Below are 23992 nucleotides of genomic sequence, written 5' to 3'. Positions count from 1 at the left end.
AAGATGTTTTATTTTACACACACGTGAAGTCCCTGAAATCATTACTATACGAGTAACATTATGTAGATTGAACGGGTCGTATTTATATATTTAGGAATGTACACATGCCAATGAAAGAAAAGAAGTGGGGACTGGAAAGATGGCTCAGAGGTTAAGAGCATTCATTGGCTGTTCTTCCAGGGTTCCTCAGTTCAATTCCCAGCACCCACATGCAGCTCACAATATAATGGGATCCAATGCCCTCTCCTGGTGTGCAAGCAGACAAAGCACCCATATATATTAAATAAATCTACTAACAACCAACAAAAAGAGGTCATTGTTTGGGTGGAAGTGTCACCCCAGTCCCTGGCATCCATATATCCAGAGTCTGGAATGTTCGGGTGGAGGCTCCACACCCCACCCTACCCCCAGTTGCCTCAGTCCAGACTCCACCCCCAAAATGCCTGCCAACCGGTGACCTCTCCCCAGAGCTGCTCAAGACCACTCCCACAGGGTATTTAAACTGCCCCCCAGAGAACAAGTGGAGATCCTTCCAGTCTCCTCTCTGGGCAACTAGGTGGCCATTCAGGAGAAACCTTGGCTTTTCCTAGTTGGGCTTGACTTGGTCTGACTTGGATCACTGTGTCAGCAGAGAGGCTCTTATTTGGGTGCAGAAACTTTCTATCCATGAATTTAAAAGAGAAAAAGCACAAGGGGAGAGCACATGGTCTCCCATAGATGAAAGGAGGGGATGTAATATTTTACTTTCAAAACCTTAAAAATCACTTAGAAATTTGGTTTCTCTGTGTGTGTCTGTGTGTGCGTACAAGGCCAGAAGAGGGTGACAGGCTCCCTGGAGCTGAATAGCAGGGGGTTGTAAGCCACCTGATGTAGGTGCTGGGAACTGAACATGGATCCTCTGAAAGTGCAACAAGTGTTCTTAACTGCCTGGTCATTGCTCCAATCCCTAAATTACTGTATTAATGAGACTAAGAACCCAGCGCCCCGACGGTGACATCACCCCTACTATCTCCTTTCTTTTCTGCTGACTTACACAGCTCCTGGCCACTCAGGTTTCTGCTGACTCATGATTCGTGAGTTACTGCTGACTCAAGGCTCCTACAACTTTCCTTCCATTCATCTCTCCGCTTCAAGCCCAAATACTGACTGTTGCTCTTGTCCTCATGTCCTATTGGGTAAGAGTGGATGCCCAACCTAAGAGCAGGCACAGACGGGGCGGGGGCGCGGCAGTGAGGCTGCCATGTGCAAAATCCAACAACCGGGGCTATGAGGGAACAAATGAAAAATTCAGATCTCTTTTTTGGATTTTGGAGACAGGGTTTCTCAGTAGCTATGGAACCAGTCCAGGAACTCTGTAGACCAACCTGGCCTTGAACCCAGAGATCCACCTGCCTCTGCCTCCCAAGTGCTTTTATTACAGGTGTGCACCACCACCACCACCCGGTGAGATCATGTTTTTGTAGATGTCGTGATCTCTGGGATCCACACAATGAAAGGAGAGAAGCCAATTCCCACCAGCTGTTTTCTATCACTATTCAAATGCTTGTGCACACAATTAGTCAAGTTTATTAACATAAAGGCTAGCCATGGCTCACCCTGGCCTACCTTAGTTGTTCTAAGAATATTTATTAGGTTAGCCTACTGTGGGCAAAATCGATCTAAAGCAAAGTTTGTTTACACAGGCTGCACCAGCAGTGAAAACTCTCCGATGCCAGCACCTCAGGAGGCTGGGACCATGGGATTATGTGTTTAAGGCCAGACTAGGCCACATTCCAAGACTCAGTTTAAAAAAAAAAAAAAAAAAAAAAGTGATAGGGCTGGAGAGAAAAAGGCACAAAGAATGGGAGTTTGATTTCCCAGTGCTCACATGGGGCTAAAAAACTAGTTCCAGTTCCAAAGGGATCAACACCCTCTTCTGGCCTCCTTGAGCACTGCAAGATAGATCTCAAAATGAATTTTTTTTCTAAGTGGGACTGGGGAGATGGCTCAGAGGGTCAGAGTGCGTGCTATGCAATCCTGAGGACCCGAGGAAGGGAAGGGAGGAAGGGAAAAAAGGAGGGGAGGAAAAAAAAAATCTAGTCAACCTGTGGGTTTGACACCAGGGGTATCTCCCAAGGTTTCAGTCTCTGGGACATCCTGCACCAACAGTGGAGGCATAAGCTGCATAACCCAAGGTAGCTCCAGTACCTCTTCCCCAATTAAGTCATAGTTTGAGATAAAACAACGGGGAATGCTGGGTGTTGCTGGGAGAGGTTCCATCCTTAGGGGAGGGAAACAAAAATACTGAGAGCCAAGTTTTAAATCTCCACTGACTACTGACTTCTACCCTTTGACTAGGAACCCAGAATAGTGCATCCAATAGTTTGCATTAGGTGTTCCTAGGGATATGGACAGGCACTATGCTGGGACCCTTGGGAAACAGAATATTCAAGTCCAGATGAGCATGTAACACATGCTTAATGGGGATGGGTAGGTACGTGAGTAGATGGGTAGGCAATGTCAGCCTGAGAAGGAAATAAAAACTAGCTGAAAGCCACACACCTTTAACTTAACCAGCAGAGGCAGGTAAATGAATCTGAGTTCAAAGCCAGTCTGGTCTACATAGCAAGTTCCTGGGCAGCCAGGGCTACACAGAGAAACCCTGTCTGGAGAAACCAGAAGTTTAAGACCAACCTCAGCTTGATCTAACACTGTGTGTGTAGGGGGGGGCGGGTATGCACGCACAGCAAAAGACCAAAAGGGGGATGGAATCAGATGTCTGTAGCTGGCAATGCCAAGGACCCTGTGGTCTGGTAATGTACAGGTGAGAAATGAACTTCCCTACAAGAACTGTAGAGACAGAAAACAGAAGAGGGATCACGGACACCAAGGAAAATCCCACTTGTAAAGATAAGAGGATTATCTGACTATAAATTTGCTTAACAATTGAATAGGAAGCTAATTTGATCCCCAAGGAGAATGACACTATCGAGTAATGGGAACTGCCATTAACCCAGACCCAAAGCAGATTCCTCACCACACCAAACACTGACCCTGGATTTTTCTTGCCAGACTGAGCTGGACTTTCGGGTCCACTTTATCAAGTTCCTCCCCACTTTAGACAGCCTCCAGGGACTTTTTTTTTTTTTTGGTTTTTCTGTGTAGGTTTGGAGCCTGTACAGGAACTCACTCTGTAGATCAGGCAGGCCTCTAACGCACTGCTGGGATTAAAGCCGTGCACCACCAACTGGCATCTAGGGATGGCAATGACATTAAGTGGTTGGGGAACCAAGCAAGGCAGGAGTGCAAAGAGGGAAGGCATCCCCACACCTTAATAAACATGTTTTTTTGGTCAATTAACAAGTAGTTAAACTCAGATCTTAAACTCTCCTTGAATAGACAAATTATCAGTTAATAAATAAAACTGATTTTTTTTGCCCAGGGGAGATCTGATCCTGGTGAGGCCAACAGTGCACTCAGGCAGGAGCCAGGGCAGAGTTCACCAGGACAGCAGAGACCTTTACTTAAGTAGGCAGGAAACTCTCCAAACCAAGGGGCTTCTGTGGTTCAGAACTAGTGTGCTCTACTAGGCAGGTGTCCCAAAGGACCAGAACCACAAACCTACTTTAAATGTTACTACTTGGATATCCATGTCCCCTAAGCCTCCGGGGCTGAGGTGATGGAAGCTGCAGAGGTCAAATTTAGTGGGAAGACAGTAGGTCAGTAGGGGACTACCCTGGGACACTGGGACTATCACTCCCTCTCTCCCAGCTTTGTTCCACCACACAATCCCACCTGAAGGCGTCCTCCCACCAGACACAAACCATGGTCCTGGTGAAAACAGGAGCCAAACTAACCGTTCATATTTTCCACAGTAACTGCCCTAGCAAATCACTCTGGCAGGGCATGATGGTACTTGACAACCCAGTGTATGGAATGTGAGCAACACCTTCAACAGGCTTTTATATATATAATATATATATAATCTTTCAATCTGAGTCTTTACTTTTTAAGACAGGGTTTCTGTGTAGCTTTGGAGCCTGTCCTGGAACTCGCTCTGTAGACCAGGCTGGGCTCAAATCTGGGCCACCACTGAGTCTTAATATCAAAAGAAAACATTTTTAAGGGCTCAACTCTAAGAGAGATAACAGAGTTAGGGCTGCCAAGTTCAGGTGATGAAAGGGGGATGTAGGCAAAGAAACCGGACAGGACCCACCCTGGACTCTCAAAGCACCACACTGTCATTTACCATTCTATGCAGATGTTACTGTCACACAAACTCAGTTTGTTGTAGGAGTGGTGCAAAAGGGACTCCCTAAGGTCACACACAGAAGACAATAATGCTTTCATTATTTATGGTAAGTCTCACAGCTAAACACCACTGGACTGCAACCATAGTGGCTGCAACACCAACCGGGACTCAAGTAGGGCATGACTACACAGGACTTTCTTAGTAGCTTCAAAAGAAGTGTCACCAGACAGTACAGCCAGCAGAGCCAGCCATTTGCTATTCTGCTGGAAAGGTTCAAAAAGACTGACCCTAAGCACAGTCCATAAAGGCTTTTTATTTCTGTTTTACATCTCTAGAAAAAGAATCCCAGGATTTTCCCTCCTGTGTGCTTTCGTCTTGCTTCTTCATGGTCCATGATGCCAGCTGAGGTGGTCAGTACAATGAAGCTATGGAGAAAAGAAATACGCTAGATGAGTGTAAATATTACATCCATGCCTTCCTCACTCTGCTCGAGTCTGTCTTCCTGGGAGGAGACAGAGATTGATGCTGCTTAGGAAAGCTGGTGCCTGACCAGGGAGCAGTGCATAGGAATGAATCCTAGAACAAAGGAGGAAATTTAGAGATGCCAGCTACACTCTGCCCTGATAGAAAACATAGATGAATCTGGGTATGGTTGCAAGGCCCTTAAATCCCAACACTTTGGAGGAAGAAACAGTCAATCTGAGTTCTAGATCAGTGAGACCCTATCTAAAACAGATGAATAGAGGGCACTGCACCAGTGAGATGGCTTGGAGGGTAAAGGTGCTTCTGTCATGCCTGATAATCTGAGGTTCATCCCTGGACCCACAAGTTAGAGAACTTAAAGTCAACTAGTAAGAAAGACAGTCACTGCTATATAAACAAACCTCAGCTCAAACCCAGTCATATCCCAATATTTCAAAGCATTAATCTTTACCATCATTAATCTTTAATTGTAGAAAGCCAACTCACCCAAACTGACGGGACGGGAGCAGATTGTTCTGCCATTTTTCTAGGTCTTTGAGTTGCACATCAAATCTAGGGCTTATCACTCCACACTGTAAAAGAAAACAAATTCTTTAGACCTTACCAAAAATCTAAAACCAAGATGGCTTTCATACCTGCTTGAGAGTCCACGATTCAAAAACTAATACCCACATTATAGGCACCTACCTTGTGCATACCTTTTTCTATAAATACCATTCAAACTCTGATCAGGGTATAGTAGCACACACATAAAAAACTGGTACTCGAGAGGTTGAGACTGAAAGACTGAGTTCTAGGACAGCCAGGGCTGATCCTTCCCCGGAAACATCATCCACAAATGTACATCTATAACCAAACAAGACTGTACACCCACCCCTGCCTACAGGAAGAGCCATGTCAAGTAAGGTCAAATGGTAGGACATGGAGAACTTCCCCCAGAACATATCATCTCATTATACAGAACTGAGACCAAGTAAAATTACAATCAAAATTTCATTTTTACAGTTCAAGAGGGTTGCAAGCTCAGTAGTAGCTAGCTAAGCAAATAAAAGCCACCTTTTAGTAGGCCTGCCCAACAATAAACCTATTAACTAAAAGCTGCAATACAGAACATCTAAGTAACAAATGCCCAGCCTGCCCCTCCACATTTCCACTGAGGGAGGGTGGCAGCAGGCAACAGTGTTCTCACAACTAATTCTAGGCCATCATCTCTGCTACTCCTCCAGAAAAAGAGCTCCACCTTCATCACTGACTGCAAATCCTCAAGCAGGACGAAGCAGTACAGCTGCAGAAAGAAAGGCCCTCACTGTTTATACTCAACAGCCCTGTGCAGTTCAGATTACCACCCCTTCCTCTAAGAACCCAGAATGCCCACTCAGGACAGCCATGTAAGAATTGAAGTCACTATCTTCCTGTCTGCTGGCTGTCGTGAACCCTAGATCTTTATTCCAGCTATGGAAAAGCTCCTCAGAGAAGTATCAAACAACACAGTTCTCTCTTAACCAAGCACAAGCAGGGATGAGAGGAAGGCCAGGCTCTAACATCAACAATCGCTAACACCTAACCCACAGTAAGGGTAAGCCTCTTTCTTTTCTTTAAAAAATATTTTTATGGTTAACTTTATTTTATGTGCATTGGTGTGAAGGTGTCAGATTCCCTGCAACTAGATCTTCAGATAGTTGTGAGCTGCCATGTGGGTGTTGGGAATTGAACCCGGATCCTCTGGAAGAACAGTCAGTGCTCTTGACCACTGAGCCATCTCTCCAGCCCCAACCTCTTTCTTGAGGGCAACAGGCACTCTCTTATATAGGGAAGATGACGTACACAACAGGCACTCTCTTATATAGGGAAGATGACGTACACAACAGGCATTCTCTTATATAGGGAAGATGACGTACACAACAGGCATTCTCTTATATAGGGAAGATGACGTACACAACAGGCATTCTCTTATATAGGGAAGATGACGTACACAACAGGCACTCTCTTATATAGGGAAGATGACGTACACAACAGGCATTCTCTTATATAGGGAAGATGACGTACACAACAGGCATTCTCTTATATAGGGAAGATGACGTACACAACAGGCACTCTCTTATATAGGGAAGATGACGTACACAACAGGCATTCTCTTATATAGGGAAGATGACGTACACAACAGGCACTCTCTTATATAGGGAAGATGACGTACACAACAGGCACTCTCTTATATAGGGAAGATGACGTACACAACAGGCATTCTCTTATATAGGGAAGATGACGTACACAACAGGCACTCTCTTATATAGGGAAGATGACGTACACAACAGGCATTCTCTTATATAGGGAAGATGACGTACACAACAGGCACTCTCTTATATAGGGAAGATGACGTACACAACAGGCACTCTCTTATATAGGGAAGATGACGTACACAACAGGCATTCTCTTATATAGGGAAGATGACGTACACAACAGGCACTCTCTTATATAGGGAAGATGACGTACACAATAGTCACTAGCACTGCACCACATGCTGTTCTACCCACACCAGGTTAATTAACTGACCAGAGACATGAGCACGACTCAAGTTACCCAAAATCAGAAAACAAAACAGGACAGATAGTCTCCCACTTCAAAAAGCACATGGTGACCAGTCTGGCTCAGAGTGAGTTCCAGAACAGCCAGGGCTACTTAATCCCAACACTTGGGAGGCAGTGGCAGGCGGATCTCTTTGAGTTCAAGGCCAGCGTGGTCTACTGAGTTAGAATGAGTTCCAGGACAGGACAGGCTCCAAAGCTACAAAGAAACCCCCTCAAAACACAAAAAAAGCACATGTGGGATGGGTCTGCAAAGCAACAAATAATGACTCAAAACTAGCATTGCCAATTCTTCACCATCTGAAGTGCTAAGTTCTGAATATTGAGAACCAACTTTGTAAAACCTTCACAGAAAAGAACTTCAACTGCCACTGGCCATGGGACTAGACCAGTGGTTCTCAACCTTCCTAATGCTGTGATCGTTTAATACAGTTCCCCATTTATAGTGACCCCCAACCATAAGTCATTTTTGTTGCTACTTCATAACTGTAATTTTGCTGTAAATACGTCCACCAACTAGGTGTGGTGACACACACACCTTTAATCCCAGCACTGGGGAGGGAGAGGAAGGAGGGAGAGTTCAAGCCTAGCCTGGTCTACAACCAGAACAGCCAGAACTATTACAGAGAAACCATCTCAAACCTTCCCCTGCTCCTCAAAAGAATCAGTTTTAAAGTGGTCTTAGGCAACAGACCCAGACTGAGAACTGGGCTACTAGAGGTCCTCAAACTCCTTGCACATCAGAAACCTATGGACCACGGCCACACAAGCGGCTTACTGTCACTGCCCCAAACACCAGCTATCTATTAAACCATTTAGTCAAAAAGACAGGGATCAAATAGTCTATTTGGTTATGCTGATGACGGTTAAAACTGACAGGCAGTCTAGACCTCAGACACAACTATGACACACTGACAAACTCAAGAGTGTCCATCAACCCTGGCGCTTGACCATTTACTCAGGACGATTCCATTAAAATCCAGCACACTGCAGGACATGTGCAAAGCATCCCTTTAATCCAGCAATGCACTGGAGACAGAGATCTGATGTAAAGGACAACCTGTCTGTCTACAGAGACCCCCAACTTGAAAACAAAACGAAACCAGCACTCCACTAGCACTAAGAAATTGAATTGTTTATATCCTAAGTCATCACCTGAAGCTTTTGAAATCGGTAAGTCAACCGGGTTACCAAGGCCTAGCTCTATCTCACACAAACTGACCAAAAACTTGAACAAGCAACCAAAGATAACTGTCACATAGTTTAAAAAGAGTCGCCTTAGCCAATTCCTTAAATTAGGGAAGTGGAGCAAGGGTGACGACAACGCGCATAACTTGCAGAAAGATACAAAATGAGAATGAAGGGTCTTACCTTGTTCAACCTGCCTGTGAGGTTCACAACGATCTTCCCAGCTCTGTGGTCATCAATAATTTCAAATTCACCAATGTAACCTGTAAACCAAGTGACTAGTATCAAACCAAAGACACTAGTCTGAGACCTAAACCTTTATGCCCCCAGGCACTGTTTTTTACTTACTACTCCCCCCCCCGTGTCTGATTCTATCAGAATTCTTAAAACTTGGCATCATATGAAGATTTAACACGTAAAACCTTTTAGCACGATCACCCGCGGCCCCGCCCCCCATTCACAGTACTACACTCCGAAGGCCGGGAACCTTTCCTCAACTCAAATCTTGGAGGCTTAGGAACCCTGGCTTGCAGTGACCTGGGTCATTTAAGCCCAGACACAAGCTTGCTTCTCCCAAGTCAGTGTTCCATTTGCACTCCTCCCTCTCCCACAGACCCGCCGCTGCCCTGTATCAGCTCCCAGGTATAGCTGCTCTGCCGTGGCTTCCTTTAGGACTATCTCCTCAGCCATCAACACTCACCATGCTTCATCATCACGGTTAGGAACCGAACGATGACTTTGGAGCAGGGCCTGATGAGGACCTGGCGTTTGCCTCTCTTCTCTGCATTGTTGATGCTCTTGAGAGCATCGGCCAGGACATTCATGCGCACCATGGTGGCTGAGGAGAGAAAACACAGGATATGCATGCATCAACATCCAACCATGCACCACGCCTGTGAAACTCGTCTTCCTACTCCCACCATGACACCTTAGGTCTACAGCAACATTGCCAACACACGGGAAAGTTCCCGACAACTGTCTGTTCTCCTGCACTCAGTATCTATTCGCTCAAGACATTCACGCTCATGCCACCCAGCACAAAGATAGCTCGAGAAAAATGACCCAAGCTCAAACTCCTTACGTAGAAGATAACCTTAGAAATGGCGGGACTTATCGGCTGACCAAACGGAAGGTACGGAGAGGTTGTCAATACAGCCCAAGTTGGAAAGTTCTGGCAAACATCTGCCAAGGTTCTCCAAGTTAGCAGTGTCGGCGGTTAAGGCGACTTAGGGTAACTCAGGTGCCGACAACAAGGCTCCCAGGAGCAAAGCCATTAGGTGACAGGGCCCCGCACGGGTTCTTACACGGCAGGGCTGCTCGCACAGCTCGTAGGGACGCAACCAAGGCGCATTTCACGTGCAAAGAGAAAACCCCGACTCGCTTTTCCGTAACTTAGCAGTGAGAGCTGGGTGGATATCCCAGTGACAAGAGTGACCACGGCTGCGTGGGGCGCTCGGGACTCTGGAGCGCTCGCAAATACGAGAAGCCGCAGGGCCCACGCCGGCCACCGTTCCCGGCGGGCCGAGCGGAGCCCAGCTTGCGGCCGTGGGCCAGCTCCCGCAATGAGTCGCCCATGGCGGCCCCGACCCGCACAGACGGAGACTGCGACCACGGAAGGGCTCAAAGAGCCCGCGGGACCCTGAAGTCGAGCCCCGAGGTAGAGGGATGGCGCGGATGCCGGAGGATGAGCACGGAGCTTCCCAGAAAGTCACTCACCGGCGCGGGAAGATGGCGGAAAGAGGGTGGGAGGGCCGAACGCACGGAGTTATGGGAAGCGGACGTGCCATCGCGAGACTTTATTGTCACACGCCCCAAAAAAAAAAGTATGGGTGATTTCTCATAGGAAGATCAATGCGAGGGCGGGGCGGATGAAGAGTGGAAGGCTGAACTCTTAACTCTTTAGGGCTTACGCTGGTGTTCACGGTAGGCTGGAACTCGCCGCAGTCCTCCTGCCTCAGCCTGTAGGGTCCTGGCATGAACAAAACAGTCGGCTTTTCTTGGGTTTTTGTTCTGCTTGAGATAATGAACCTCACTAGGTAGCTACGGCTGTGCTGGAAATGTGTAGACCAGGGTGACTTCTGCCTGGTTGACAGCCTCTGCCTCCTAGTGCTGGAATTAAAAGCGTGCACCACAACACCTGATTTTTTTTTTTTTGATTAATTTGACTGGTTTGATTTGGGTTTGCCTTTTGGAGATTGGATCTCATTAGTGATGGCCCATGCTGTCCATAGATTAATGATATCCTAATTCATCATCTCAAGTAGGATTACTACCATGGTCGCCTTTTTCTTCTCCTCCTCTTCAGTCTTTTATTATGTAGCGGGGGCTGGCCTCAGATTAGTGATCCTTCTGGGATTACCTGCCTGCCTGGCAAAGGAATTCCCTTCTCTCATCTCAGGGGAATCTTCATTGCCTAGCATAACTCACACCATCGAAGGACCATTTGTTTTCTCCAAAGTTTATTAGGATTTTTGAACACAGATCTAGCTATGTAGTTCAGACTGACCCCAAACTCATCTTTCTCCCCAATACCCTTGACATGTTAGCTCCTTTGTACACTTACCTTGTTTTGTTTGCTAAAAATGTGCAGTTTGCTTTCTTTTAATGTCTTGGCAGGCTAGTGTTAGAAAAACATCTCTTATTTTCAGGGTTTTTTGTTTTCTTCCAGTGTCTCTGTGTAACACCCCCCCACACACACACACACACACACACACCACCATTGTCCTGGAACTCATTCTGGAGACCAGGCTGGTTCTGAACTCATGGAGAATTACCTCTGCTTCCTGGGCAGAATGCTGGATAAAAGGCGTGCCCCCCCCCCCCCGCAAAGATTTATTTTATGAGTACAGAGTACTCTATCTGCATGTATGCCTGCATGCCAGAAGAGGGCATCAGATCACATTATAGATGGTTGTGAGCTACCACGTGGTTGCACAGAATTGAACTCAGGACCTCTAGAAGGGCAGCCAATGTTGTTTTGTTTTTGTTTTTCAAGACCGGATTTCTCTGTAGCTTTGGAGCCTGTCCTGGCTCTAGCTCTTTTAGACCAGGCTGGCCTTGAACTCAGAGAGATCCGCCTACCTCTGCCTCCCAGTGCTGGGATTAAAGGTGTGTGCCACCACTGATAGGTGAAGGCAGGAAGATGAGGAGGCCAAAACCAGCCTGGGCTTTTTATGAGACTGCCTAAAAACACCAAAGCTTCCGCACCCTACAGGAAGCTTTCAGGACCCACACACTTTCTTCTTGACGCTGCTCATTTCAAATGTCTCCACATGGGCCTTGGAACAACAGAACCTCATGCGGGCACTCAGACCAGCCTTCAAAAGGGGACTTAGGCTATGGCCAGAGGGTAGCAAAGGGTGGCCAAGGCTTCAGCAACATGTAGCTGACCTGAGCAGTTGCCACAGAAGCATGGTTGAAGACCCGTACTTCTTTTCGATTTTGAACCAATTCTTCCTATGCAGTCAAGGCTGGCCTTGAGATTACAAACTAGCAGTTTCAAAGCCTCAGACAACTACAGGAATTGTGATAACCTTGACTTGAGACCTCCAGCCTCTTCCTGATGAGACCCCATGGTAAAGCATCCAGCTTGAGGTGTAATTTAAAAAAGCAGACAAGTCATCTACCGATTATTAACCAGCTGGGTTGGACGCAAAATTACATGTTCTTCTGAGCCTCTTCTGTCCCCTATTGGTCCCTCCCCTCTTCAGTGTTTCCCTACCTAGCACAGTGCCTGGGTGTTCCTTTTAAGAGTACCTTGGAGGGCAGGTCTATAATAACAGGGAGGTTACTAATCAGATTCATTAACAAAAGTGAGACAAAGAGGTTCCAGGTTGCTCTTTTTTTTTAATTATCCCGCTTTTACACAAAACAAAGTAGAAGAAATGATTAAAACTGCCAAAGTAGTTAATTGGTAGAACATGTATTATTCACACACACACACAAAAAAAAAATTCCAGGAAGGAAGACAGGCTTATTTACAAGAAAACATTTAAAATTAAGGTGGGTGTCATGAAACATTAAAAACAAACAAACAAACGCATGCTACAACAGGTGCCACTGTTTACAGTGCGGGGGAGGTGAGAAAACAGAGGCAGGTGCACAAGGTTCAGGCTTCACAGATCAGTGCAATGGATCCACAAACTATGATACAGCTAGTTCATGGGTTACAGAGTTGTTCCCAACTGTGTCCTATTTTGGCCCCCAGAGGTTCAGTCTTGAAGATTTCAACTGCTCGAAAAGTCTATCTAAAAGTCTACCTATAAAAGGGGATGTGATCACAGGAAGCTTAAGGAGTCACAAACGCTACCCAACACAAAGTCACATGTCAGCAGTCTGCTCTGAGCTACAGCCCTGAAAGGGGAAAGTCAAACACCAGTGTAGACACCGCTTCCAAGTGTAAACCTGGAGCCACTGAAATATAGCCAGCATTATGGCGAGGGGCTGGGTTGGGGGGGAGGATTTCCAGACTTACTTTTAAAGACTTTTTATCTGATCTTAAAAATTAATAATGTTCTAGTTTTCTACTGAGAGAACAAAGGAGACTTTTATATCCCTAGCTGGCCTTAGAGTAAAGTCACAGACATTTTCAGTCAGCTGAAAATCCAGAACAAAGAGAGTGCTAAGATTTCCAAATACGATCTTCTGGAAGATTATTGTTCAAAAGCTGTTCAAGGACTAACTTGAAAGAGCACAGGGAATGAGGTCAGTCTAAATTGGCAGATTCCTCATCTGAACAAGGGGACAATGCCTCCTAAATCCGCTACATTTCATACACTAGGGTGTGCAATTTTATCCTATTCCATGGGCATTCTTCCACTGTGGAAAATCAGGAATGAATCTTAAGTGGTCTCTTCATCAAAAGTGGTCTCTTCACTCACAAAGACAAGACAGCTTGTTAAGCAGACTGTGGAAGCAGACAGAGAACCAGCTTCCTGTACCCACAGACCACTACCTTGAATATAGCTAAAGCGAACATCAACATTTACCCAAAATCACAGTTCACTGTACGAAAGAGCAAAGTTCACCACCTTAGGATTTTAAAGGAAGTTGTCAAAAAAAAATAAAAATTCAGTAAAACGAGTTCTACTGATGGGAATGCACCCAGCTACACCTGGCTAGACACAGCACAAAGCCTGGCCTGTGTGAATCTATTAACAAGGGCAGAGTAAGGGGAGCAAAGAGCCACTGTAACATTTTAGAATCCAGACAGCGCGGCACAACTGTTCCCAGGAGCAGGGCGCACTCCACTGAAGCCACATTATTCGTTTTTCTTTTCTTTTTGCTTGAGAAGCTTGTTTATCTCCCTTTTGGCCATTCCAATGTACTTCAAGATGATTCCGTGTTGATTTAGTCCAGGAAGCAACAGCACAAAAGTCACTTGAAATAAAGAAATGAAGTTGAGGAAACAGAATTTAACTCAAAGTTGAAAGCAAGTACTCTCTGGAGAAGTAATAGGAAACGCACTGGCCCGTAGGATCCCGTCCAGCACGCCTGCCTTCCCACAGCCTGTGCATTTGTGCTCCAGCACTGTGCTTCCTACCTCACTACTCAGCTTCACCTCCCACAGGGCACTAATAAACTATCTCAGAACAAGGGCCAGACTTCTTTAAGATCCTTATGTCTATACACAAGTGATTTGCCTAAATGCTGACTATGAGATTCCCTGAGCCTAGAGTTATAGGCCATTGTGCGCCAGCATATGAGTGCTGGAAACTGAACCAAACAAGTACTTTTAACCGTGGAGCCCTATCTTAAGTCCTGACTTGCTCTTGAGAAAGGATCTCATGTAGCCCAGGCTGGTTTTGAATGTGACATATAGCACATAGCTGAGAATGACTTTGGACTTCTGCACCTTCTTCGTTTCGGTCCTAAGTGCTGGATTAGTTTTGTCTAGTACTGGGTATCAAACCGAAGGGCTTGGCACACACAGGGCAAGCACTACTAACTGAGCTAGGTCCCCAGCACAGGTTGGAGTCTTCAGTCATCACCGTGCTACACTTCCACAGGTCCTGGGAATACTCACTTCTCTACCTGCTGACTACACTACAGTTAGACTTCCCTGCTAAGATGCACACGTGATGTTTCCTCAATCACTTACCAATCAAGTAGGTGAGAAGCAGGTTGTGAACTTGCTGTCCCACCCAAGCGACGGCGGCAAGAGAAATGATCATGGTCATGAAGTACTAGGAAAAGAACGAGAACTCGTCAGCTCTAAGCAGCAGATCACCAAGGGCAACTCGGCGGTTTGCTGAGCTGCTCCCCACTGCGCACGGTGAGCAAGCATGAAGGCTTGTTTCACCACTCTACAGAGGACCAAAGCACCTGCTCCACTCCCTACACACAGCTTCACTGTGGGCTGAAACAACTTTCCTTTAGAGGCTGGAAAAATTAGATCATTTTTATTACTTTTCTTTTATAGAAAGTAGATACATTCCCTCTTGGAATTACCTTCTATACAGATTAATGCTTTGAAATATAAACTAAGTTACCTTCTCAGTTCGCAACTTTCCACCAACACTAAAGCTAAGAGACTAGAACATGTTTTTATGTATTGTCTTTTACTTTGGCAAGAGGAAAAAAAAACTTCTCTCTACTATAATAAAGTTGTATGCAAAGGTTTAGTCTACCACATATAACACTTATGAATATATGTAGGCATTACAACAAAGGGTAGTAGGTATTGAATTTCATCCTTAAAAAGGCTTTCACTAGACTGAAATCACAGTGAACTCAGTATTTTGGTTCATATTTCAGTAAGTTTAAGAAAAAAAAAAAAAAACGCAACCCACAAAAACAAAATACCATTTTCGGCTTTTCTTCCTTCAGCGAAAAGAGGCGTTTCCACCAGCCCACAGCTCTGCGTCGTGTTTTTACGAGATTACTGCAGATTTCATGAAATCTTTGCTGTTGTTCGGTGGTCCTAGAAAAGAGTTTTCTTTTATTAATTTTCCTGAGAAAGAAATCTTGCTCTGGCTGCCCCTGAACTCACGATTCTCCTGCCTCAGCACTGTAAGGTGCTAAGATTATAGCTATATATGAGCCAATGACTCAAAGAGTTAAAACTCCTGATCATTCTGCGTCTGCTCCCAAGTGCTTACACAGGTGGGGGCCTCCACATATCTTCTCAAGAAAGGAAAAACAAACAATGGGTCACCGCTGATTGCAACTTTTTAAAAATTATGTTACTTTTACTTTATGTGTATAAGAGTTTTGCATACATACTTGTCTATACACATATATAAAGTGTCTGGTGCCTACAGAGGCCAGATCTAGAGCTTGTTGGATCCCCTAGAACTAGAGTTATAGACAGTTGTGGGTACTGGGAATCGAACACAGGTCCTCTAAAGGGGGACAAGTGTTCTTAACCTTTGAGACCTTTCCAGCCCCTATCTTAAGACACCTTTCACAGAAAAGAAACACCTTTTACATAAAGTGTGCTCGTGCATATGTGTGTGTGTGTGTATATGTGTTATGAGTGCACAACATGGTATACATGCAGAATTGAGAAGACAACCTATGGAAGTCACTTCTCTCCTTCCACCATGTGGACCCCAGGTTTCAAACTCAGGTAATCAGGCTTGGTGGCAGGCACCTTTACCAGCTGATCACCTCACCGGTCCTTGTGTACTTACTTCTGACATATTAATGGTATAGTTCTAAAGCCACATTTGATTAATTACAGAGACAGGAGTCATGTCTTCTATGAGCTGGGTCCACGGTACAAATTTAGTTTTTCTATTTCAGTTTATTTATTTATTTATTTATAGGGGATGTGCTTATCTTTCTTTTTTTAATATTTATTTATTATGCATACAATATTCTGTCTACATCGATGCCTGCAGGCCAGAAGAGGGCACCAGTAGTCATTACAGATGGTTGTGAGCCACCATGTGGTTGTTGGAAATTGAACTCAGGACTTTTTTGGAAGAGCAGGCAATGCTCTTAACCACTGAGCCATCTCTCCAACCCCCTTCAGTTTATTTATTTTTTTTAAAGATTTATTTATTATACAACATTCTTCCTCCATGTATGCTGACACACCAGAAGAGGGTGCCATATCTCATTACAGATGGTTGTGACCCACCATGTGGTTGCTGGGAATTGAACTCACGACCTGTGTAAGAGCAGTCAGTCCTCTTAACCACGGAGCCATCTCTCCAGTCCCTAGTTTACTTTTTAGTTCCAAGTGAATTTTGCATTGTGCCCATCAGTGCTCAAGAAGCTGCATCAGAGTATCTGCAGTAGAATAATTTCTATACCATGTAAGCAAGATGCTCAGAAGATAAAGATGCTGCTGCTATGCCTGGTGATCCAAGTTCAATCCCCAGCACCCATATGGAGAAACAAACTCTGAAAAGTTGCCCTTTGACTTCCACATGTGCCACGGTACATGTGCACATGGGTGAGTACATGTGGGTGGCAAACACATACATTTGAGCACATGTGCATGCACACACAGAGAGAGACAAAAATGAAAAGCCCAATCCAAATTCCTTGTAAACTCAGCTCCAGTGAGAGAAAATGCAAACACCAAACAGAACTGATAGGCCTCTCGAAGGAAGTATTATATTTCTCATTTCTAATCTGTCCCTCTACTATTTTTGTGGCACTAAAAAGGTCCAATACTAAAAAGGATCAATGCTGAGGACCATACTGCCCTCTTCTCCTGTAGTGCTAGCCTGGTAAAATGCAGTAACAGTCGGAGGATTTCACAGAACATCCAAGCTGCTCACGGTCAAGGCTGTACTGTGGTTATAGCGTTCCTTCTTTCCCACATCATCCATAGTCAAAACACATAAAACTTGACACATAGATGCTATTTTTTTATGATTTATTTTTATTTTATGTGCATTGGTGTTTTGTCCACATGTATGTCTATGTGTGTTAGATCTTGGAATTATAGACAGTTGTGAGCTGCCACGTGGGTGCTAGGAACCTGGATCCTCTAAAAGAGCAGTCAGTGTTCTAAACCACTGAGCCATTTCTCCAGCCCCCATGGATGGTATTACTACTAAACTACTGTTTATCTCTCTGAAGACTTTCCTCCAGAATTATGAGTTAGTGAACTGCTGTCTGGGCCATTGTCAAGGCCATAAACTTCCCCAAACATAACAGCATTAAATACTTCATGGTGAGGGAAAAGCAGTTTGAATAATAAATCCTAACACTGACCCATTATTTTTTAAAGAAACATGCTTACTTAAACCATATTTTAAGCTAACTCACCAGATCCAGAAGGCACATAACAAAGACTCTCATTTTTTTAGATTACATAACTTGCTATCATTTGGAAACACAAAAAAAATTAAGGGGACAGGCAGAACATCAATCAATTGACAATATCAACTGACAGAGAAAAATCTATTCTGCTATCTGGTTCTTTTCATTATGTGTGGTTTTTCCTTCCTCCAGCAAAGAACAGAACTCAGGGTACCATGTGTTCTGGAAAAGCACTCTTAATACTGAGCTCTGAGATATTCAACATTCCACTGGAATTTCAAATAGTTACTGTAATCCTTAACCACTTAGCTATAATCTTAGGAAGTCCGGGGTAATCATTCAAATAACGGTAAAAATGAGATCAACAGCTCATGTGTAGCCAACAGTAGAATCTCCTCTTACCTACTCACAATGGACTTGGTCAGCTACCCCTGCACTGCCTCAATGCACTAGCTTACTTACTCAGCCTTCAACACAACATCCCTCTCGGTTTGTTTTGGGGAATGTAAAGGAACACTGGTTGTGGCTGTGACAGGATCTCTTGGTGTAGTCAAGACAGGTCCATAGCTTGTTATGTTATATAGCCCACTCTGGCCTCAGTATCACAATGTCTGTCATCCAGAGTACTGAGATTAGCGGTGTGCGCCAACCCACACAGCTTAAAAGTCCAATAATGTCTAACAATTAGAGGTTTTTGTTTTGTTTTATTTTGGGGGACAGTGTTTCTCTATGTAGCCCAGGCTGTCGTAGAACCCCTTCCAAATGCTGGGATTAAAGGTGAGCAACAGTAAAGGCAAGACCTGACACCTGGGTGTCCTCCAAACTGCTTTTAAGTTGCCATATGACCTAATACTGCTGTGCTGTAGGAAAGCTTGTGACCAGACAGTGTACCGCATTTAACAAGAGACCCAGTCACTGACCTTGACAAGCAGTTGTCCTCGTGTGTACAAATGAGGATTTACACACAAAGAGACACATTTAAACAAACGAGTTCAAGGTCCATTAAAGGAGTTGGCTTTGCTGGCAAAGGTACATGTTGCAGAGACTGGTGACTGGAGGTCCATGTCCAAGATCCTCATACGGCAGAGAGAACAAACTCTGGGAAGCTGCCCTCTGATCTACACATGCATGTTAGCACATGCACCCATCCCCAAATAAATAAATGTAATTTTTTAAAAAAGTTCTGCCATTCGTATTTAAAACAGCACCTTTAAAAGATACCCTCACCTGCTGGACAGTGGTGGTACACACCTTTAATCTCAGTGCTTGGGAGGCAGAGGCAAGCAGATCTCTGTGAGTTTGAGACCAGTCTGGTCTACACAACTAGTTCCAGGACAGGCAGGGCTACACAAAGAAAACACTGTCTCCAAAAACCAAAACCAACCAAACAAAAACATATAACAGGAACAATAATAAAAATAACAACACTTGCTTTAAGGGGATAGTGGTAGTGCATACATTTAATTCCAGTACTCAGGAGACAGAAGCAGGCAGAATTCTGAGTTCAAAGCCAGCCTGGTCTACAGAATGAGTTCCAGGACAGCAGGGCTACACAGAAAAACCCTGTCTTGAAAAACCATAAGAGAAAAAACAAAAACAAAAAACCCTTACTTTAAGTGTAGAAGTAAAATTGAATAAACATCAACAGATAACAAAAAAAAGCAAGTTTTTGACCAAAGTGAAATACAAGGATGTAAGTACCGAAAATTCACTCATTTGAATTCAGCTAAGAAATTCTTCACATAAGAGGAATGACTAACTCCCAGCAGGTGTCTGATGGTTATAAAACAGTCATAATACACTAATCATACACAGCCACCTACCATTTATTAGAGCCAAAAATCCTTGGTGCTAGAATGGGAACAAGGTAGTCAGCCAGGCACAAAAACATAACAAAGCAGGAAACACCGGACAGCACAGATGGATCGAGATAATAAATAATCCTGTTAAAAACAAAGAAAATTAACCACAGTTAGAAAACCAGTAGCCGTTGTTCCTAACCAAACCTGTTTACTCCCTAGCCCACAGCCTCTCAAAGACGGCGCTGTTTCCTTTCCCATTGCCCCACAAGTGGATTTCAGGAGGCAGGCGCTATTATGTTGTCAGTCATAGTGGTTAATGTCACCAGCAACAGTCAAAACTCCCGAGTCCTCATTATTTGTTAGGAACGAATACAAAGGTACTGAAACACAAAAGTTTGAGTGTGCAAGATTTGCCCAACCGTATCAGATTACAATTTACAAAAGGACTACAAATTCTAGAAACTGGGTAAGCTGTTTGTAAAAAAAAAAAAAAGGTGTTCCTTTTGGATTATGTATTACAAAAGCGTCTCTAAGCATAGGCTAGCAGCCATCTGAGCACTTAGCAATAGCAGCCATCACTTACAGGAACAGCAGGGAAACCACACCCGCGATGGCAGGTGGAAACCAGGCTCTTTCCCATCGAAGGACTTTGTCAGCCATCAGCATCACTTCTCCCCATCCTTGCAGCTGCTCTTCCAGACCTGCAGTCTCCACAGCCTGCATGCGGGCGACAGTTCACAGTGTTACTTTACTAATCTCAACACTTTGATTGCTAAAAGAATAAAAGCCTTTCAAGGCATCGGCCCGTTATCTTAAACAAGCTGAGTCACGAGAACCTGCAATTTTGGCAACAAACAAGAAAATCATTGGGTGGCAGTGGCACACACCTTTAATCTCGGCTGGCAGAGGCAGGCAGAACTCTTGTGAGTTCGAGGCCAGCCTGGTCTACAGAGTAGGTTTCAGGAAGGCTCCAAGACTACACAGAGAAATCCTGTTTTGAAAGACCACAAAAGAAAATCTGTGGGTGGGAGAAAGTCCACCCTTTAATGGTCACTTTAGCACTGGGCCAGGTGTCCATGATGTAACATAATACTCCCAAGGTTTCACAATGTGGGGATAAGCATTTCAATATTAATGAAAGTGAGCTTAATATGGTTAACTAATATCCCCAAATTCACCCAGTGTCACGAGGCAGGGCTCAGACCACTCCTAAATTGGGTTCTCTATCATTTGCTCATTTCAAATGGCGGGCACTCATCTGTTGATGGGTCATCTTATTGATTTAGGACTTTCTAAATCCATCAAGAAAACAGTCAGTCCGGGCAATTTCTAAAATAGCTCTTTGTATACTGGAATTACTCCAATGCTGGCATGGCAGTCACTGTGGAATTAGAGAAAACTCCTCCACTCAATTATGTGAGGCACTTAAAGTCCTCCGCAATGGTTCCTCATCACTGATGGTGGAATCGTGGCTAGGTTTCAAATTTCTCTGCATATTTGACAACAAGTCAAAAGCACTCCTTTAGGGCGAGCTACTGTGGCCTAACCCTTCAGGGATTTTGGTAAAGAAGAAAACTAGAACAAGAAGTTGCTCAGTCTCTGCAGGGCCCTGGATTCAACCCCCAGGAAGACACAGAACCCAAATGACACTAGAAGCTTTTCTTAAAGAAATATCAAAAGGATAGAGCACAATATGGACTAATTTTAATAAGTATGAAATCTGTGTCATAAGTACTTCTGACTATATTACATGCCTAATATTGATATCAGCCCAAGCTAGAAATTTTAAACATTTTACATGCTATACTTCAATTCATGAGCCTCAAAACTGGAAAAGATATTTTTTACAACCTCTGTTTAGGATGAGGAAACTTGAGACAAAAAAGTAAAGATAATCTATCTAAATCCAGGAAATATAAGATTAATGGCCTTGCTCTCCTTAAAGTGATAGTGCTTTGATGGAAACAGTTGTTTCTATCAGGCCCTCTCCTGCGGCAATTTCCTTTAGCATCAATTAATCCTCTTACTGGATTGTTTGCTGGTGTGTGTGTTGTGTAGGGGGAGTTTAAGAGGACAGGGCAAGCATCTCTACTGGATTGTTTGTTGGTGTGCGTAGGGGAAATTTAAGGGGACAGGAAAAAGCGTCTCTAAACAGCAATGCAAAGTGAGAATCCCGCCCGATCCTCTACTGTCCTGTAGACACTTAGCTTGCCGGCATTTAGGTTCTTAGACGTGCAAAAGCAGAAGTGACAAGCTGGCAGTTGCTCTTTTCATTTCTGATATGTCCCGTCTTTCCCTGGCGAATGACAACAGAGAAAATAAAAGGATCTCTCTTTCTTGCCTAGGTGATGCAGTTATATTTGTAAAACTAGCAGGGCCTGGTGATGCACAGCTGTGGTCCCAGCACTTGAGAGGGGAAACGGGAATAACAAATGCAAGGCTAACCTCAATACATAGGTCAGGGCCAGCTTGGCTACCCGAAACCTTGGTCTCAAAAAAAAAAAAAAACCCAAAAATCTGTAACGAAGCAAGCGTGCCCTACTCTAATACCACCTCGTAGAGTTCCTTCAGATCCGTGCTAATCATTCTAAACTGAGCCCCCTCGCCAGTTCCCAGATAAGTGCCAGGACCTCCCACTGTCCTTTCCGTTGAACCCGCTTTCGGCTTCCTGCGGTGAACTCGCAGCGAGCTACAACAAATTCTGTGTCAGCGATAACTAACTCTCTGTAGCAGCCCTTTGACCCTACACCCTCGCTTAAGTTTTGGGCGGAAAAGAAGCCTTCATATAACCTACCAAACATGAGATTAAAACCCAAGAGGGCGGAACAGGTAGGTCTCCGGCCTGAGCCCCGAGCGTTAAACAAGGCCCCTGGCGGCCGAGTGCCCTAACCTGACACCCAGGTTCCTTCTTGCCACGGCCCCATTCTCACACTTCCTCACTTGTGATCTTTGCCTCATCGTGCACGCTCAGGGAGGACGTTGGAGATCGGCAGTAGAGACCGCCACAGTAGAGATGGGCAGGGAGCGGCAGGATCAGGCCTGGCAGCTCGCTGGAGGCACCGAGGCCAAGAGGCCTAACCGGAAGCGTCGGGGACGAGCCAACGACCGCGACTCACCAGCAGGTTGCTGCTGCGGTTATCCCCTTCCGCCATCGTTCTGGACGCGCGGTCTCAACGAGCAGAAGACACTCTCCGACGACTCTCGCAGAGCTATCGAAGCGCGAGGGAACGCCCCGCAGCCTGCTTATATAGGCCGGCTGCCTTTTCCCCCGACAGCCCTCGCGAAACTCGCTCCTCATTGGGTAGAAGGCACTCCGGCTTCTGGGAGGCCAGGCCAACCGGCAGCCAGCGCATGACTTGAAATCCAGGTCAAAGGAGAGAAAAGCTGCGCGGAGCCGAAAGACTCCGACCAATCAGAGTTCAGGGGTGTGGCCCGCTGGGGGCGGAACGGAAGGAAGCGGTTCAACCGCCGTCTCTAGGTGGTCGCCCTGCTAGATCAAGGCCTCAGAGGCTCCTTCTGCTTTGGGGAGTGAAGGATCCGTAGTGCCCTGCATCGGAGGCTGCAAGGGCGGAGGACGTTCCTGTGGCACCTGCTAAGATTTATGACTGGAAGGCTGCCGGCCCCCATATGAGAACTGCTGCTGCCATCTCGCCAGCAGTAGCAGGCCCTGTGAGAACACGGAAGATGCACCAACTCTTAAAGACCTTCTTTTGCAGTCAGTTTTTTTTTTTGGGGGGGGAATAATAGCTGTGGCGCACTTCAGGTAGCTAGGCGAGCGCTTCAGATGGAAGGATGTACAGGTGAATGAGTAATTAAAATGGAGCGCTTCACATTGATACGGGCTAATGGGTGTGGGAGGAAGTTATGTAAAATACTGACCTCAAATATTTTACATTTAGATTATTTTAAAAAACATTTCGCTCTTTAATTGCCAGGTTCTTCAATTCCTGGGAGGTTTTGTAAAGAACTTAAAATAAGCCGGGCGCTACCTGGAGCATGATGGTTTTATAAAAGGGGCATACAATTTGTCAAAGACCTTGTGGAAAGTACTTGGATAAGGTACTAGCACAACACAGTTATGGCTAGGAAGCTCGGGTGAAGTTACTTCGAGGAATTGGGGGTGGGGAGACGGGTGATATGACTAGATCGATACAGAAACCTTAATCGGAGAAAACTTGGAGCCTAGAGAAATTCCTCTACCACAGTATTGAGAACAAAAGGATCCGAATAGCTGCTCCACAGGCTAAACAGTGAGGTACCCGTCTTGCTGGTAGCCGGTAAGAGAGGCCAGAGTACAAACAAGCTTTAAAATCCACCATTTCTACCCTGGGAACTTGGCTGTTGCTTCAGAATGCTTCGGAGTTTGATCGGTGTTCCCAAACGCTGTAAGGCCAGCTGCTGAGGCTGAGGTAGCTGAAGTCCAACAGCAGTTTCTCTAGAGCGCTTTGTGTGCTGTTCCCAGCCCCATCCAAACGGCCCAGTAA

General features: G+C 45.1%; 2 protein-coding genes across 3 annotated transcripts; both read right to left on the bottom strand.

The window, feature by feature from the left end:
- Positions 1–4317: 4317 nt before the first annotated feature.
- Rps15a (ribosomal protein S15a) lies at positions 4318–10275 on the bottom strand. The gene is given in 5 exon segments (XM_087908536.1): positions 4318–4656; positions 5201–5286; positions 8668–8747; positions 9185–9322; positions 10201–10275. Coding segments are annotated over 4 exon segments (627 nt in total). The 5' UTR covers positions 9318–9322; positions 10201–10275; the 3' UTR covers positions 4318–4328.
- Positions 10276–12310: 2035 nt separating this feature from the next.
- On the bottom strand, positions 12311–22782 carry Arl6ip1 (ARL6 interacting reticulophagy regulator 1). 2 transcript variants are annotated; one of them, XM_048460482.3, is made up of 6 exons: positions 22625–22782; positions 20092–20225; positions 19530–19649; positions 15289–15406; positions 14585–14669; positions 12311–13863 (listed from the first exon to the last, which is right to left on the bottom strand). In XM_048460482.3, the coding sequence occupies exons 1-6, from the start codon at positions 22658–22660 to the stop codon at positions 13745–13747; spliced, it is 612 nt and encodes a 203-aa protein (XP_048316439.1). In that variant the 5' UTR covers positions 22661–22782; the 3' UTR covers positions 12311–13744. The 2 variants fall into 2 exon arrangements, with proteins under 2 accessions (XP_048316439.1, XP_048316440.1); XM_048460483.3 differs by lacking the exon at positions 22625–22782 and adding an exon at positions 22449–22568.
- Positions 22783–23992: the final 1210 nt, after the last annotated feature.

This window comes from Myodes glareolus, chromosome 7, assembly GCF_982192425.1.
Source record: "Myodes glareolus chromosome 7, mMyoGla1.1, whole genome shotgun sequence".
NCBI classification, from domain to species: Eukaryota; Metazoa; Chordata; class Mammalia; order Rodentia; family Cricetidae; genus Myodes; species Myodes glareolus.
This window is presented reverse-complemented; position numbering and strand designations above follow the sequence as displayed.

Bases quoted from the DNA above. Each gene is read 5' to 3' on its own strand.
- Arl6ip1 (XM_048460482.3), bottom strand. From the start codon at position 22,660: ATGGCGGAAGGGGATAACCGCAGCAGCAACCTGCTG. The intron at 14,670-15,288 runs GTATTTTGTTTT...TTCTTTTCCTAG, and splicing joins AGGAAGAAAAGCCGAAAATG to TACTTCATGACCATGATCAT. The intron at 13,864-14,584 runs GTAAGTGATTGA...CTTTATTTCAAG, and splicing joins GCTTCTCACCTACTTGATTG to TGACTTTTGTGCTGTTGCTT.